General features: G+C 38.7%; 1 protein-coding gene across 2 annotated transcripts; it reads right to left on the bottom strand.

Moving 5' to 3' along the window:
- Positions 1-2,730: 2,730 nt before the first annotated feature.
- LOC139761349 (histone-arginine methyltransferase METTL23) lies at positions 2,731-8,225 on the bottom strand. 2 transcript variants are annotated; one of them, XM_071685434.1, is made up of 2 exons: positions 8,053-8,225; positions 2,731-4,754 (listed from the first exon to the last, which is right to left on the bottom strand). In XM_071685434.1, exons 1-2 carry the CDS (start codon positions 8,149-8,151, stop codon positions 4,161-4,163), a joined length of 693 nt encoding a protein of 230 aa, XP_071541535.1. In that variant the 5' UTR covers positions 8,152-8,225; the 3' UTR covers positions 2,731-4,160. The 2 variants fall into 2 exon arrangements, with proteins under 2 accessions (XP_071541535.1, XP_071541534.1); XM_071685433.1 differs by having other exon boundaries at positions 2,731-4,184; positions 8,053-8,211.
- Positions 8,226-17,746: the final 9,521 nt, after the last annotated feature.

Genomic DNA, 17,746 nt, shown 5'->3' with positions numbered 1-17,746 from the left:
AGCGTCTAGGGTAAGCCATGGAAAGGTCTGTGGGGCCTGGTTGTGGAGAGAGAGCTGTGGATTTGGTGCATTCTACAAGACAGCTAGAGACTGTGTGAATGAATGTGGCAGTGGATATGGCAGCAGTTGGAATCATGAAAGCTAAAGTAAGCAGAGAGTGGGTGAAGTGATTAAGTTCCTGGGTCACAGAAGTGAGCGTGTGTGTGTGTGTGTAAAATAGGTCATTAACAGAGAAAAGATGGTTATGTTTGATATGGCAGTCCTAATAGAAAATGGGCATGTTGGAAATGAAGAGCTGTAGGACGGAGGTTGCCACAGACCCCAAAGCGGGTACATGAAGCTTCATCATAGGATATGTGATTAACACATTTTAAGGAGATGATACACTGCCACTGGGTTGTTTTGTTTGGGCAGAAAAGTGCTCTGACATAAGGTTTGTTCAGAGGTGAATTATAGGGAAACACCAATCAAGTATGAAAAATAAAATCAATACAGAAATAAACATCTAGTGAAAGCCGTCATCAATGAGAGATGGTACGTAACACCAACGATAATAGGTTAGGAATCACAGCTGTGGGACATCATGAGGTATCCCAGAGGAGGATTGATTAAGAAATTACAGGATAATGATATGTGTGGCACTAAGAAAATCATGTTTGAGAAAGCTAGAGATATATTGAAATGGTTTGGATATACATGATGAGAATGAATGAGGAAAGGTTGACTAAAGAGCAAATGTGTCGGAAGTGGAGGGAACGTAGGAAAGGGAAAAGGTGGACACTTGGGAAAGAATGGAAGGATAAGTAAAAGATGCTTCGAGTAAATGAGGCCTGTGCATGCAGGAGGGAGTAAGGTGCGCATGAGGTACAGTGCATCAGAGCAACGAAGTATACAAGGGACAATATGATGTCAATGGGCTGAACTAATGTACATGATGGCTACTAAGAATAGATGGTGAGCAAACAAGGCCTTTCTTTGTTCCTGGTGCTACCTCACAATGTGGGAAGTGGTTAACAAGTTTAAAATCTGGTACTAATTGTATTTTGATAGTGTTTAGTTTGTATATGTCCTTTGTGTTAATGCTTGTGGTGTGTGAAGTGACTGTCGTGTGTGTTGTACATGATGGTTGGAGTTTTGTCAAGTGGGAGTTAAAGATTCCAGATTGGCCAGACCTAAGCACAGGTGCCATAGGCATGGCTGTGGGCACTTCGGGTGAGTAGCATCATGGATGCAGCAAGTCCTTTCAGAAGGTGCAGACTACCAACAATCACCCCATCTCATGTAATGCCCCATTCATGAAAAAATTCCTTATATAACCAACTGCCTTTCCAAATTCTATGAGACAGTATCAGAAAGACATAAATTGGTAAACAGTCTCCTCAGCACAGTGAATCCAAGGCTGGATGTTGTATAAGGTATTGAAACCAGCATCTATCATCCACAGCCAAGACATCCATGGTTTTAACTTGCCTGACTTGCATGATATGGTCTAAACCACAGCCCTCATACATCACTCCAATCTATTGCATACTTCACCCCCCCTGAATGTTCAGGCCCTGATACCCTCCTTTACTCCATCCTTCCATCTCCTCATTGCTCCCTCTGCTTCTGAAACATACATACATACATACATTCTCAGACAGTTCTCCCTAACCTTCTTCCATGTACCCAAACCATTTCTGCACACTGTTTCATGTCTTTCACTTAACCTCTCTATGGTTACTACCAGAACTCTGGTTGGATATCATTTCTAACATGAACCAATTTCTTGATACATTTTGTTCTCAGCATTTCATTTCCCAGCATATCTACCCTCTTCTTTTTGTTTGCATTGAATGCCTAAGTCGTACAACAATATAACATAATTAGGACCACTTTACCTTCAAAAATACCCATCTATGCTCATAGATACCGGCCTTTATTTCCACAAACATTCTAATGTGCCCAGGACCTCAAGCCACTCTCCCCATGACTCACTTTAGCCCCCATAGTTCCACTTGTTCCCATGTTCACTTCCAGGTACCCAGATCACTTCGCTCCCTCCCAGTCTGAATTCGCATCCCAACCATCATGTCGCATCTCCCTGTTGTATCTCATTACTTTTGCTGACATTTACTTCACACTTTCTTCCATGATATTCTCCTAAGGTCTTCTAAATAACCCTTCTAGTTTTTCTCTTAAATCTGTCATCAATACAATGTCATCCACAAAGCCAAACTGCCTCCCGTGTCCCACCACCAACCTATCCCTTGGTCTAAAATTATGCCCTTGTATATTCTTCCCTCACCATCGTGTCCAAGAGCATATTAAACAGCCATGGTGCCATCACACATACCTTAATGCAGTCTCACCCTCACCAGAAGCCAGTCATCCTCCTCACCTACTTAAGCAGCTAACTCTGTACTGAATGTAACACGATTATGCACTTTGGGATCTATCACACTAATCAGTGACCAAAACCAATAATCCAAACATTTCATACTCTTTAATCCAGCATCTCTTACCCGTAAACATTTTATGAGCAATTATGATCTTAAAATAGTTTTCACATTCTCACCAAGTGAACATGGAGTAACTCCTGTGTTACAAATACGAGATAACTATTTAATATCCATTATGAAAACCCAACAAAGTAAGTTTAACTGGATGATCAACCTGACCTGCAAGGAAGGGTCCTACTTGTTCACCATTACTGGCCAAAATGTTTTATCAGGAAAATGAAGAAATAACTGTTCTTGCTGAATTTCATTTACTGCAGCAATTATTGCATATTTACAGGACAGACAACACATCTCAAAATATTAAATATGAAAGCAAAATCTTCAATTTACAGTCCTTTGAAGTTGGCCAAAATCTTAAATCTACATTCTTTGTGTAAGTTTTAACATGAATTTTCCTTTCAAAAAAATTATACAAAAGAATTACATGTTGTTAAGTGTGCAAACAAAGTGCAAATTATAATACAAAACATCATTCCAGTGCATGGAAAAATTTTCTGATACCTTCATCATCACCACATTCTTCAGCCCGTAATCCATCAGCATCTTGCACGGTTGGATCAGCTCCATGGTTCAAGAGAACCTGAATAGTTTCTAAATGACCACAGAAAGCTGCATAGTGGAGTGCAGTCTGGCCTTCTACATCTTGTGCATTGACATTGATCTTTTTTTCTAAAAGATACTTAGCAATATCTACATAACCTCTATCAGCTGCCCAATGCAAGAGTGTCATCCCGTTTTCATCTTTCTCTGATAAGGTTTCTGGGCGAAGGTTTTTGATTTTTTCAACATTATTCTCTTTAACCCAATCAAAGGAATTTTTTTCTTCCTCTTTAATATCATCTTTTTCAGGCAAGAGGCAACTAACCCTAACCCAACTGGTTCTTGGACCACCCTCACTCTCAACCTTGATCTCCCAGTCTGGGTCAACATCAGCAATAGCACTCACGTATTCCTTCATGGCATCTTTCTTGCTCATACCTCCTAGATTCTTCCATGCTTCCCATTTCTGCCTACCCTTAAAATCAAAGAAGCCTGGTTTTGGGGTATTGCAGGCCCCTTCATTAGCTTGTTTATAACGTGCATAAAAGAATAAAAGCTTATCTTGGGGAAGAGAGGTGGCTACACTCGGCAGGTATGCTGCTGCTTTATTGAACACTGTTTCTAAGTCCTCCACAGGTGAATCACCATCTAAATCATCCATGTTGGCTGATGTAATCATGTCACCTGTAGCTTCCTAAAATGATTTTACTTGAATGTTTCATATACTACATATTCACACAATTGTAAAAATACAGTTCATAGGCTATTTACTAGTTGGTTGCACATCTAAAATATTTCCTTCAAGAATATGGGTAGCTTTATTGACGGCAGCATCAAAACTGTTTCTATTGCCAAACTGAATAAAGCCAAAACCTCGGCTCAATCCAGTAGACTTGTCAAATACCACATGTGCATTTGAAATATACCCAAACTGTGAAAAATGTTGGCGTAGTTCCCGATGGCCCACTGTCCAAGGAAGGTTTCCCACAAACATCCGGTAAAGGTTACGTGATGCCATCGAGCTTCTGGAGAACTGCATATACAGCTCTTCTCTCGAAATAATCCAAGAGCAGTTCCAGTCAGGAAACAGCCGAGGGGAAACTGCTTCTGCCTTGTGTCTCAACCGCTGGAGCTCCTGGTGATCTGAAACACATGAATTGTGTGAGAACCAGGCAAGTTGGAGTCTGCTATATTGGTTGTGCCAGCATCAAAAGATGCCAAAGGTAACTGAGAGCAAGACAAATTCCACTTGTGAAGAAGATGTTCTAGGGACCAATCAGATGCCCGTTCCTGGTATGAACATACAAACTGGGCCATAGGGTTGTGCTCCAGTAAATACGACACAGTAACAAGGATGTCCTCAAACACAGCTGGATCATAGAAGCAGTCTGAACCCAGGATGATATCAACAGGTCCCAGGTGCAACAGTTCAGGAGTAAAGAGTCCCCATGTCAGCCCAATAACTTCAACAGAACTAGCCACACCATTTGCCTGGCTAGACACTTGGCAATTGCGAAGACACTTGGGTAACTGACCAGAGTCTGAGAGAATCACATGGGCACCGCATTTTGCTGCAACAATGCCTGGAAGTGCAGTGCCTGCCCCAATTTCTAAAACAGTACGGTTGGTGAAGCCATGACGATGATACCAGACATACTGTGCCAGCACTGGGGCACATGGCCATGTGTACATGCCATAGCTGGGACTTACTACCTGAAATAGGACAAGTACCTAAATCACAAAATATGACAAGCTAACGCTGTAAAAATGAAACATCACATCCATACCCAATGTAAGGGTACATTAAAAATGTAAATACGCCCATGGAAAAAAGTAATTACTCCCAACAAAGATTCTCATCGTCATAATCCAACAATGAAGCATGATGCACTCCACTGTCCCATTCCCTATGTATAAAATAAAAAAAACATTCTATCTAGGAAAACAAGGGGGGGTCTATAAATTAATGATTGCTGATGACACAGCTCTGGTAATAAGACTCAACGGAGGGTTTGCCAAAGCAGGTTTCTTAGTTTGTGAGAGTGTTAAAAGGACAAAACAGAAAGTTCAGGTAAATAAAAATAAGGTTACCGAGTTAAGCAGTGTGGAGACAGGTTGGCTGGAGTGTGATTTCCAACAGAGAGAACCTGAAGGAAATGGTGTCATTAGATACCTGGGTGTGGACATGTCAGTAGATGGGAGCTGAAGCCAAAAAGTGGATAAGGCAGAAAAGGGTTTGGGCGTACTGAGTAATGCGCAGAAAAGGTCAATGTCTGTGAGAGCAAAACTGGGATAATTTTCTGTTGTACTAAATCAATAAATAATTCTCAAAGAGGGGAGGCTATGAAGAAAATAGACCTCATTCCATGTGGTTCATGCAATAAGTGCAGCTGTGCAAAAAGCACAAAAAAAAAAAAAAAAAAAATGGAAATGTGACACCAAAACAATCACAGGTTTTTCATGTAAAAACAAAAATAAACTATTTCACCTATCATGGAATGTTGGGTGAGGCTATCATGGGTACAGCTGATTTTAATAAGCTTAAACTAGTTTTACATAAACCAAACACTTTCCCTGATCTTCATAGTCCTCCCCACTACTGACATACTTATCATAAAAATAAAAATCATTCTAGTCAAGCTCATCATAATCAACCCTACATAGTAAATACTACTACTCCATAAGATGGTAACTAATTATTTGTATTGAAATTCTATTTCTTTTATCGTAATTACAAGCAACGACTTCAAAGGTAAATAACGTAAAGAATGCTCAGCGTTCAAGAGCTGTCTCATAAAAAATAAACGTTATCCTGAGCTTGGATGACATATCAAATGGAAACGTGTAATATCAATTACAAATTACACTGTTTTGCAAAGCTTCTTAAAATGTTATGAGAACACTACATATGATCAGCATGGGGTATCTGTCACAACTCTCTTATCCTATAATGATAAATAGCTCACTGAGAGCCTTGAAAATCAGAAAATTTGGGATCACATACAGTAAAAATATGTAATACATATCTAAAAATCAACAGATCCTTAGAAAACTTGACTTTACATCTCCACTCAGCCAAGAATGACCTTATAGTACATATATGATACAAAAATGTCATCATTTTTGCTGGCCTGCTTACAGTCGGTACTGCCACGTACAATGATAACTTTGCTGAAAATAATCAAAAGTATATCTATTACATTTAAAAATCACAAATATCTTCATTCATTTTCATATGGTCATACATTTTGCTTAAATTCTATGCTGTAGTGAAATTCCAAGACACATCAACATCATAAGAGACTGAAAACCCATATTAGATACATGCTGACAATGAATATCTTTTAATTTCAAGATTAAGCATAAAGACTTTTGACAAAATCAAGCCAATTTGTTTGTTAAATATTAACAATTTTTTCAAGAATAAATTACCATTTCTTGCAGACATTTCACAGACTCAAGTGTAGCTCAGATGTCACATTTCTTTTCGATGTACAAGACCATAAAAAACTTGTCTCCTTCCATTTCATAAAAATCAATACAGTCTCCATTCAGAATTAGAATAAATTGTCTCCATTCAGAATTACAATAAATTGAGATAACTTATGTGGAAGTAAAAGAGTAAGAACAAAGAGAATCCATGGCATTAGGAGTTAAAGTACATAAAAGTTAGGAAAACATGACAATTGTATTATACTCTTCTCAGTACAGTACAGCCACCTACTAACGTAATCAAGTCTGGTAAGGTTTCCTGCATTAATAACAAAAAAATTTGCATTGCAATAGATTTCTTGGGTAAGTAGCATGTCATCAACTTTATCTGGTTTTGCCCCAATATTTTCCTTAAGTATCATTGCCCAGCCCACATCTACGGAACTTTCTCTTACGAGTATTCCTCGTTTTACATGAATGCTGAATGCATCACTACGTAACAAATCCAATCATATAGTTTTAACATCATTAATACATTAAATCTGATGCTTCGCTGAAGAATTACCAATCACTTCGCCTAATTCATCTGATAGGTCCATCATCTCATATATAATTAATTATGTATGGGGACCACACAACATCTGACAGCGCACGGCCTTTCTTTAACTGTTCCTGGCATTATCTTGCTAATACAAGAAATGGTAATCAATTATGGGGGGGAAAATGTGATCATGGATTTAGCATAAGTATATCGCTGAAAATAACGATAGAATTGTGATAAAGAAAATCTATTCTACATCAATCAATCACTTTCAAGAATTTTAAGATTACATTTAATGAGCTTAATTTTAATTTCTGCACAACAGAATATGAAAATTATCACCAACACAAAACCAGAAGGAAAACAAGGTTAATGTAGTCCATCTTACGTAAAATCTATGCAGAAGGGAAAAAAGATTAATGTAGCCCATCTTACAATCTATCCAGAAGGGAAAAAAGATTAATGTAGTCCATCTTACAATCTATCAAGTCATTAAGGGGAACCTAATTACAGTTCCAATGAGAAAAATCCTATGACATTATGTTATGTCAAGTGAAAAATCACAAAATTATCCATTTATCACAGGCCCCCATATATGACAGTGATGAAGTTAGTTTTGCTCTGGTTATGTAAGGATTTCTGAATATATATTTCAAGACATATTCAATATCGAATAACAAAACGATTCCAACTGCTCAAAATGAACTGGTACGAACAGACATGAAACACTTATGGTCTACCCCAACTGAACAACTTACAATGTCATGTCAAATAAATACTACAAGTCTACAACTATACTACACTATTTAAAAAAAAAAAATGGGGGGTTAGCAGGCACTATGGGGTCTCAAAAAATGGAGTAAACAGGTCAGAAAACAGAGAACACAAGCCAACGTGGCGCATACATAACTACAGACCGAAACACTTCAGTGATACAGGGTTGGTTTGGTCGCCCGCCGGCCCCCCGGGGCAACACTTGCCTCTAGCAACACACACACACACACACAGACATCATCACCTACACCATCTTGTCCTTACCTCTGGGATAAAGACCTCCAGACACTCGGAGGAAGCCGAGTTTCTGTTGCCTGAGGACCTGAACAAGAACTTCCTCACGTGTTGTGGAACTTCGGCCATCCGACGACACAGACCTGACACTGTTGCCAACTCAACTGTCGTCTGGCCCAACAAACCAACCACTCACTGTTGCCACTCCCACACTATTCCCCCGCCAAATATTTTTTTTATAAACTTTTTCTCTATTGTAATTAGACATTAATGACGATTTAGAATTTAATATTAATTTTCTTTGTGTGATAAGATGGTATATAGTCTTTAATTACGACTACTATATGTATTCCTTACCATCGGATGTAGTGATCAAATGCGCTTCCTCTTTTTCTCGAATAATAATAATATTCTTTTTTTATGTGTGTGGAAATATATTCACAACCATTTAAAAAAAAATCTCTTGTTAGCCATGTGAAAAATATTCTTTATTAAAGTGTGGAGTGAAAGAAGGACACCTGAAGGGGGGGAAAATTGCGTCTTGTAGCTTTGGGGTAAACATTAATCTCGAGCAAAATATATTATGCAAGAAATTGATTGATAGGAAGAATACCCTAACCTCTGTCACCCGAGGGAGTGTCCCACTCGAGGAAAATAGAATAATTACATTTAATTAAGCCTTGTTCATGGGTTAGGAAATAGCGAGGAAAGTGTGTGTCCACCTCCCTCACTAGGTCAAAGGTAGAATACATTTCTGGTCGTACACCAAACTCAACGATTTAATGGACAATATCCAGTGAAGGTCAACAAAAATGTTACCAAAATACCTTAAGGGAGAGGATAGAGGTCTTATATTTCATCTAACAGGGTAGAGAGAAGGCTGAGGGGCGACTTGATCACAAAGTTTCAACTTTTCAACCAGTTTCCCCTACTGCTGGTGCAGGAGCAGAAGATAGGAGTCTGTCTCATGGTTCTTCTACAGGAGAGGTGAGCCGTTGCTGAGGTCCTGTGAACATACTGCAGAAAGGACACTTTGCCGGAGTCCTGTGGCTATGATGCAGGAGGGAGAAGGCGTTGCTGAAGTTTCCACACAAGGCTGTGGTGCAGGAGGGAGAGGGCGTTGCTGAGTTTCTGTAGCTATGGTGCAGGAGGGAGAGGGCGTTGCTGAGTTTCTCCACTGCTATCCTGCAGGAGCGAGAGACGAGAGATGATGAGGTCCCAAGAGGCTCCTGGCGAAGGTGGGAGTAGCCACAGCCACAAGATGCTTCTGACGATGGAGGTAGTCGACGAGGAGGTCACACAGCAGCTCCTGCAGTCGAAGGAGGGGCTGACGAAGGACATGGGTGTCCATATTAGATCGAAGTCATGGACGTCATCAGGAGCGAGTTATCTGCTGGAATGTCTTAAATGGTGGAATCTAAATGGTTATTTATGTATTTAGAATGAGGATAAATAAATGATATCTAAAACCATAAGATAGACAGATGCAGTTACTGTATCCAAGGATGATAATGGATGTCACAGGAATGATTTAATTGTGCGCAATATAATGGTTTAGTGCATGATAAGGTGGGGTCAGAATACATGCATAGATTAGTAAGGAAGCTTAGGTTTATTTTAAGAAAAGATACAAGGCCTTGCTGATGGGGAGAGAAATACAAAATAATACAAAATGAAGACTAGATTAACAGCATGATGACTTATAAAGAAGAAAAAGAAAACCCGTTTTCATTTCAAACCAGATACATGACATGGTTTCTGTTGTAACTGAGAGGCAGGATATATCTTGATATGCAAAGGAAGGCAAACATTCATTAGATATATATTTCTTTTCATATTGCTGTAATAATTTCACATAAACATTTAGACAGCACTTTTGAAAAAGAATGAATGAAAAGGAAGCACGGCCATATATAACTGGTTGGCATCATCCCGTTCAATACCTTAGTATTTACGACTGATATTTAATCATTCATTGAAAATCCACTTTAAATTTATTTTCAAAATTATTTTATAGTTTGACATTTTGAGTCAGTGAAAAGAGAACCAAATCTTCGGCCACTAAGGCTCCAACTAGCCTGGCTATCAGCTGACGTCGAGGCGGCAGAGCGGTCGTGCTGGTGTCCTGTGTAGACGTCACTGTGTTACAGTCTCTCCCGATCTCACACAAACATGGTAAGTTACCTTCCTCTCCTTGTGGATATATGATTTTTTTTGTCCCCATAATGGTTTATGTTTCAATCTCAATGAATTCCCGTCGCTGCTTCATTAATAAGATGAGCTGTCAAGGCTAGAGGAAGAGTGATCAGCTGACAGCTTGTGGACGTATTTTTTTTTTTTTTTTTGACTTATGATGGGTAATGGACATATCTCTGCCGTGCTTCACTTTATTCTAGTTAGTGAAGTTATTCCATTCCAAGTTAGTCAGGAAAAGTAGCGTCCATGAGTGATTTGACATTTTCCTCTGGCTTTCAAAATGGTTTTCGTAAAATGTGTGATTTTATCATTTTAGCTCCGCATAGTTATTTAGCTTCCATCATTTTGGTCTGTAATGATTGAGAAATGTTTAATTAATACACTTGACATTTACGGGGAATTTTTTTTGAATGGGAGGTTAAATAAGGCTATAGTAGTGGCTATGTGTACTAGGGAAAGTGTGAGGGGTAATGAGGAATGGGTAATACCTATTAAAAGATAATAAAAAATTAACTATTAGACCCATTGTTTCATTAATGTTACTTCGAAGGGAAAGTTTGGGTTGGCCATATATTATACGTTCCATTATTTATCGAATTGTTACATTTTCCCTCCGTAATCCTCTTACGTATTGGGTTATTAGATTATGAGAAATTCTATTGCTAAAGAATATGGTAAAAAAGTCTTCTTTAGGTTTATATCAAACTTGCCTTGGGAAGTGGCTGCTAATGGTTTAGGTGCTTTATATATGAGGGATGTGCATGTCAGAGAAAGTTTGAAGGTAATATAAAGTAATGAAGTCACTCTGAATACCAAGAGAATCAATGGAAAACTTCATGTCGTACCTGAAGTGATACACTAGAGGTATACTATGTTCATCCGCTGCTGCAGAACCTGTGACTGCTTGCTGTATTGTCTGTTTGTTGTCATCCAATGCCATGTTGACAATGCACATTCTCATTTTCCGAGACATATATCTGTCTTTATCATCTCGATTTGTAATAATCATCCAGATGTTACACTAATTTTTTTTCCTCTTCAACTTAATTAGGTTGGTTTTAGGAAGGTCTTGAGTATTCTGTGTTGTTGGCGACAGACAGAGGTGTTATTTTGACAGCTACTTGGCATGGATGATTAAGATACTGTGCTAACGTTATCATTTTTGATGTTTAGTTTCCCATGTGCCACCTCTGGGATACATTTAGGTAGACTAGGGGTAGAACTCCATGGTTGGAGTTAGTCGATAGATCTGACCATTTGAACCCGACAGTTACTTCAAGATGGCAAGAGGTTATGAACTCTGCTCAAACCTCGGTGGATTTGGTGTGGTTAAATTGATTTGGTTGTTCATCTGAGACAATTATTTGTAAACATCTTGATACTTGCTGAAAACACTAGTAGAAAAAAAAAATCCAGTAATAAAGAGGACATTAAGCATAATGAACATAATCAATAAATCCTGTAATACAGGTCATTAAACAATGAACATAGAATCATTAAATCCAGGAATAAAGAGAATATTAAGCATAATGAACATTATTTATTTTATACTTTGTCACTGTCTCCTGTGTTAGTGAAGTAGCACAAGGAAACAGACGAAAGAATGGCCCAACCCACCCACATACACATGCATATATATGTATGTAAACACCCACGCATGCACATGTACATACTTATACATTTCAACATGTACATACACAGACACACACATATACATATGTACATATTCATACTTGCTTGCCTTTATCCATTCCTGTCACTACCCGCCACAAATGAAACAGCTCCCTAGCTCCCCGCGCACACGTAAGGTAGCGCTAGGAAAAGACTCCAAAGGCCACATTCGTTCACACTCGGTAACTGTCATGTGTAATTTTACTGAAACCACAGCTCCCTTTCCACATCTAGACCCCACAGAACTTTCCATGGTGTACCCTAGACGCTTCACATTCCCTGGTTCAATCCATTGACAGCATGTCGACCCTGGTATACCACATCGTTCCAATTCACTCTATTCCTTGCATGCCTTTCACCCTCCTGTATGTTCAGGCCCCAATCACTCAAAATCTTTTTCACTCCATCCTTCCACCTCCAATTTGGTCTCCCACTTCTCATTCCCTCCACCTCAGAGACATATATCCTCTTTGTCAGTCTTTCTTCACTCATTCTCTCCATTTGACCTCACCATTTCAATACACCCTCTTCTGCTTTCTCAACCACATTTTTATTACCCTTTCATTACTTAATCAAACCACCTCACACCACATATTGTCATCGAACATTTCATTTCCAACATATCCATCCTCTGCCGCACAACCCTATCTATGGAGAATAACAGGAAGAAGTGAAGTGTTTTAGATATCTGGGAATGGATTTAGCAGAGGATGGAACCATGGAAGCGGAAGTGATTCACAAGGTTGGGGAGGGGGTGAAGGTTCTGGGAGTGTTGAGGAATGTCTGGAAGGCAAGAACGTTATCTCAGAGAGCAAAAATGGGTATGTTTGAAGATTAGTGGTTCCAATGATGTTATATGGTTATAAGGCATGGGCATAATGAACATAGAATCAATAAATCCAGTAATAAAGAGGACATTAAGCATAATGAACATAGAATTAGTAAATCCAGTAATAAAGAGGACATTAAACATAAACTAGTCTGCAAAATAACCATTTGGCCTAATGGGGCTGACTAGTTGACAACCATTGTACAAGGTAAATGGTTTTCACAAAGTTTTATCAGATGGCGTTTGGGGAATGGAATACGATGAAGCAGGATTGGGTGTAGGATCATGGGGTGGTGGCCCCTGGTTGGGGGTTAGGTGTGGTTCATATACCAAAAATGAAAATATGGGATTAACATGGCCAAAATAGACTGGGCTAACATTTTCCCTGTACTCTAAAAGTAACCACTTCCCCATTATTTTCACTTTAATTAAAATAAGTAATTCACTTGTCCCATGGAAAATTCTTTGGTTGATATTTTTTTAGTTGAAAGTTCAGAGGACTTTTTTTTTTTTTTTAGGATAACTGAATAGCTCAACTGAATTGGAATGTAGAGAAAATGAGGTCTGATGGTGAGTGTTCGTCAACACAGGATGTTCTGTGTTGACTTACAGTTTAGAAAACTTAGTAAATCGTGTTTGGATATGATTTGTTTCTTTACATCACGTTACAGCCAGCTGCACCAAGCTCAACAAATGTAGGAGCAGTTGCTCGGTCTCCATCACGCACAGTCTCCCCCCGCAGTGGAGGAGGATCTGGAGGATCAACAGTGAGACAGCGCAAGACAACCACCACCTCTGGGCGCAGCACAGCATCAACAGGGGGGATGTGGCGATTCTACACTGATGATTCCCCTGGTATCAAAGTGTGAGTGTTATGGTTTGATTCAGGAAGCTTGGTGATGTAGGAAAGCGACTGCTGAATATTCTATACTGTTGGATTTTGGATAGTCTAAAGGGTTCAGCAAGCAAGAACTTTTGATGAAGTGTAGGAAAGTTCAAAATAGTATAAAATGATTAGCAAGGGGCACCATAAGGAGGTAAATAACTAGTACACACACACATGAAGATGTGAAGGAATGTGCTGAGATGATGGGGTTAGGTAGCAAGGGAGATGGGTTGAAGTAATAGGAAATATGAGGTACTGGGTGTAGGTGCCGAGTTTAAAACCATGTTTGTGGTGAACAAAGTTTGTTACTTGTGTTTTGGTAAAGTTTAATTGGTTTAGTGAAAGTGCAGTAATGCAGTGGGGTTACATAATTATGGGGAGAGTTTTTTAAGTAAGGTTGGCATGGGAGTTGTGAATTAGTGTTGAGATAAAGGATGGGAGAGGTTAGAGAGGAGTGTTTAGGGGTGTATTGGTAATATATTTGAATTTGTTCGTGTATTGTTTTCTTTGACAACTTGTATCTTAACTTCATATAATGGCCATGAACATCTGCAGCTTCAATATTTATTTTTCATTCACCCCTCACTGTTTTCATGATAAGTGTTACTGGAGAAAGATGATTATATGCAACTTTGTACAAGAAAAGTGTCTTTTGAACAAGGAAAGGAAAGATGCACCGTGCATTTCATATCTTGTATGAAATTTTCTTCATTTTCACTTCCTCAGCCATCCAGTCCTGTGTAGTGTGTGTGGTACACATTTTTTTTTTTCATTTCACTTTTGTGATAGTTTATAATAAATGGAACTTAGGATGAACATGCCTTGTGAGACTCACGAGTATTATATAATGAGTGATTGTTCATGGGTCACTTGAAAGTGGGCTATGGGGTAGTCCAGATTATATTAGAATTCTTGTTGTATGTATATAAATGAACAGTGCCCAAATACTTCTCTTGGTTTAGATGCCATCTCATGTGAGGCGGAGTGGTGACGGGAATGGATGAAGGCAACATATGTACATGTGTATATATGTATATGTCTGTGTATGTATGTACACGTTGAAATGTTTAGGTATGTATATGAGCGTGTGTAGGAGTTTATATATATACATGTGTGTGTGGGTGGGTTGGGCCATTCTTTCGTCTGTTTCCTTGCGCTACCTTGCTAACGTGGGGGACAGTGACAAAGTATAATAAAAAAAAATAATAGTGTAATACAGTATTCATAATTTTTTGTCCATATCTCTCTCTCCTCAGTGGACCTCTACCAGTGCTAGTGGGTTCCTTGGTGTTTATTGCCACAGTGTTCATGCTTCATATCTGGGGCAAATACACCCGAGCCTAACACTTCAGTTGGAGAAGCTTCCCTTTTATCTTCCTGGGATACAACAGACCTATCTTCATGATTATGTACATGTTGGTCTACCACCACATCTTTTATTTTTTGGACAGCTGTAACTTGATCCTCGATTAAACATGAAAGGAGCCCAAAAGTGTCAGAATTTTGTGTCTCCCATCTACGATGATCGTTTTGATTCATCATTCCACAAACATGTATGTATGTGATGGAGTTATGTAAGTTAAGTTTTATGTCTGAAAGTTTTCTATAATAAAAATGGAAATGAAGTTGTTTAGTTTGCTTCCAGAGACCTTCATTAATGATGAATTTATTTGTAGGTTGGAATGAAATTAGTGTAAATTCTAGGCATTTTGGTATAATGTTTGGAGCATTACAACAAAAAGAATGTGCAATTGTATGAATACTGTGATGTGTATGTTGGAGATATTGACCGCAAAGTGGCAAAAGAGGTTTTTAATTACAAAACTGTATTAGGGTAATGTTTTACATATCTTTAAATACAAGCAACAAAGTGGTAAATCTATGGTATCATTACCTATAAGATGCAAACTCCAAGGTTGTGGCCTAGTTTTTGACTGCCCTTTGACTAACTTTAATACACTGGTTAGAATATATAAAAATTGACAAAGATATGGGTTAAATTCAATTATCCAACATGCTAAGAAAAAAATTATGACAATGGTTGGTTTAATGATTACAACTTGCACATTGACATATGGAGGACACAACCAATAATTTTCCCAAGCAACATACAACACTTGCAGTAAAGTCAAATCAGTTTTGATAGCATTCTCTGGTGGTTACTTGAGGTTGCGACCACAATCAAAGGTAGGTCAATATTTAATAGCATTTACTTTACTGCTTAGACAAGTCACAGGATTTGTGTGCAGTTTGTAGGAATGTAAACATAATGTGTGAATGACTACAAAAAACATCTACAAAGCAGGAGCTAGGAATATTGCTCTATAAATTCCATTGAGGGGAAGGATGAAAATATAAAAAAAATATATAACACCACATATTCCAGTACAAATGCCAACTATAACAATGGATATGGAAATCTGATCTACACAGCAGCTGAAATGCAAATAATCCTTAATCTACCAAGACAAGTTTAATGAACTCAACAGAGTAGAAGAGTACTGGAGGTAGAGAAATGCAGAATGGTGTATGCAGGAGAGGCAAGTATGGACAGGGATAAATGTAGAGACTTTTGCCATGGCCACCCACTTGATGGGAATTCCTGGAGTGCATGGGCATCCGAGATGTAAATAGCTGGATAGAAGAAGACTAACGTTTAAACTGTATTTTGCACACAAATGTAACGACCCTACATCATCTAACTTTACCAATAACCACGTTAACAAAGTGGGCAACTGCTTTTCATAACCATTTATTTTCTGTAGCTGAAAATAATAGGCAATATGGACTACACTGCATTTAGTTTTATTTACGTTATTCAACAATAATTATGTACAATTCAAACCCTGCCATCATCAACGCTGAGCAAGTTACATGACATCACTGATAAAAAAAGCATCAACTGAGTGAAGTAGCCTTATCTTTTTGACCAAAGAAGCATCATAAATGTCACAGCTTAACTAAAAATAAATTATATAGCCGGATTAAGATAGTTGTCACTGTATAGCCATAAATACATAATTGTAGCCTGACTAGTAGCACTCTATACTGGAGTGAATAAAACCTGTGTAGATATGAAACTGCTGTTCACAGAAAAATAATTTTTGTTACCTGAACAACATCCCCAGCTTATGGGAAGCAGAGTTTGTGATGGTATGTGCATTTTCCATAGGGTGGTGTTTTGGATTTGAACTGTGGGAATGACTTGCACTCAGACAGCAAGAGAAGAGGAAATAATTTAACCAGGCTACTGCTTTCCTATGGCAAGATTCTGCACAGGTTCGAGTTAGGAGGCCTGTTCAATAAGAGAAAAAGAACGCATTAAAGTGAGGAGGTGAGGGAAAGCAAGTAGAAATATGTAAAATGGAATCATTAGTTTAAGAGTGAAAAGTTAAAAACTGGAGACATTGTTTATGGAGAAAAGAAACAAAGTAGGCAGTAGTACAGAACCCCTGAGGAGAGCCACCTTTGACAGGATAATAGGAGAAAGTTACTCTACCAATGACTACTGCACTGGTTTGCCTAGAGAGGAAGATATGCAGTCTAGAGCAGAGAGATGGAGAAAAGCCAATGGAAAGAAGTTTGGAAAGCAAACCCCATGCTGCACCCCTATCAAAAGCTATAGACATATCACAGGTCATGGCAAAGGATTTACTAAAATCCCTCGGAGATAAACCACACAGCAAAGATCACCAGTAGGATCAAGCACTTTCACAGCCATAATGTTGACTAGAAAAAAGGGAATGGGAAATTACTCCAGAGAAAGATGATAATGGAGAATTTCAGACCATGTAGATGGCAGATGTAAGAGTAATGGGCTAATATAAGGAAGGATTAGACTTTTCAACTTTCTTAGGGATAGCTGTCTTTTGGGTTTTTTGAATGTGATGAAATAGGCAGACAGGAACCAGAGCTAGTTCAAAGGCACACTCCTCTAGGACTCAATCAATGAGATATGTCATCTGGACCTTATGCCTTGCCTACTTAAAGCCGAGGGATTACTTGAAAGACCTTGCGAGAGGAAAATGTAGGAGAGGGCACAGGTTCAGTGGGAGCACTAGACATAGAATCATCCACAGCAGAGTTGGAGGCAAGAAGAAAACAAAAAGAGCAGCTTTATTAGTTGGAGAGTTGGCCATACA

The sequence above is a fragment of the Panulirus ornatus genome, chromosome 40, assembly GCF_036320965.1.
Source record: "Panulirus ornatus isolate Po-2019 chromosome 40, ASM3632096v1, whole genome shotgun sequence".
Lineage (NCBI taxonomy): Eukaryota > Metazoa > Arthropoda > Malacostraca > Decapoda > Palinuridae > Panulirus > Panulirus ornatus.
The sequence above is the reverse complement of the archived record's forward strand: the minus strand, read 5'-3'. Positions and strand labels throughout refer to the sequence as shown.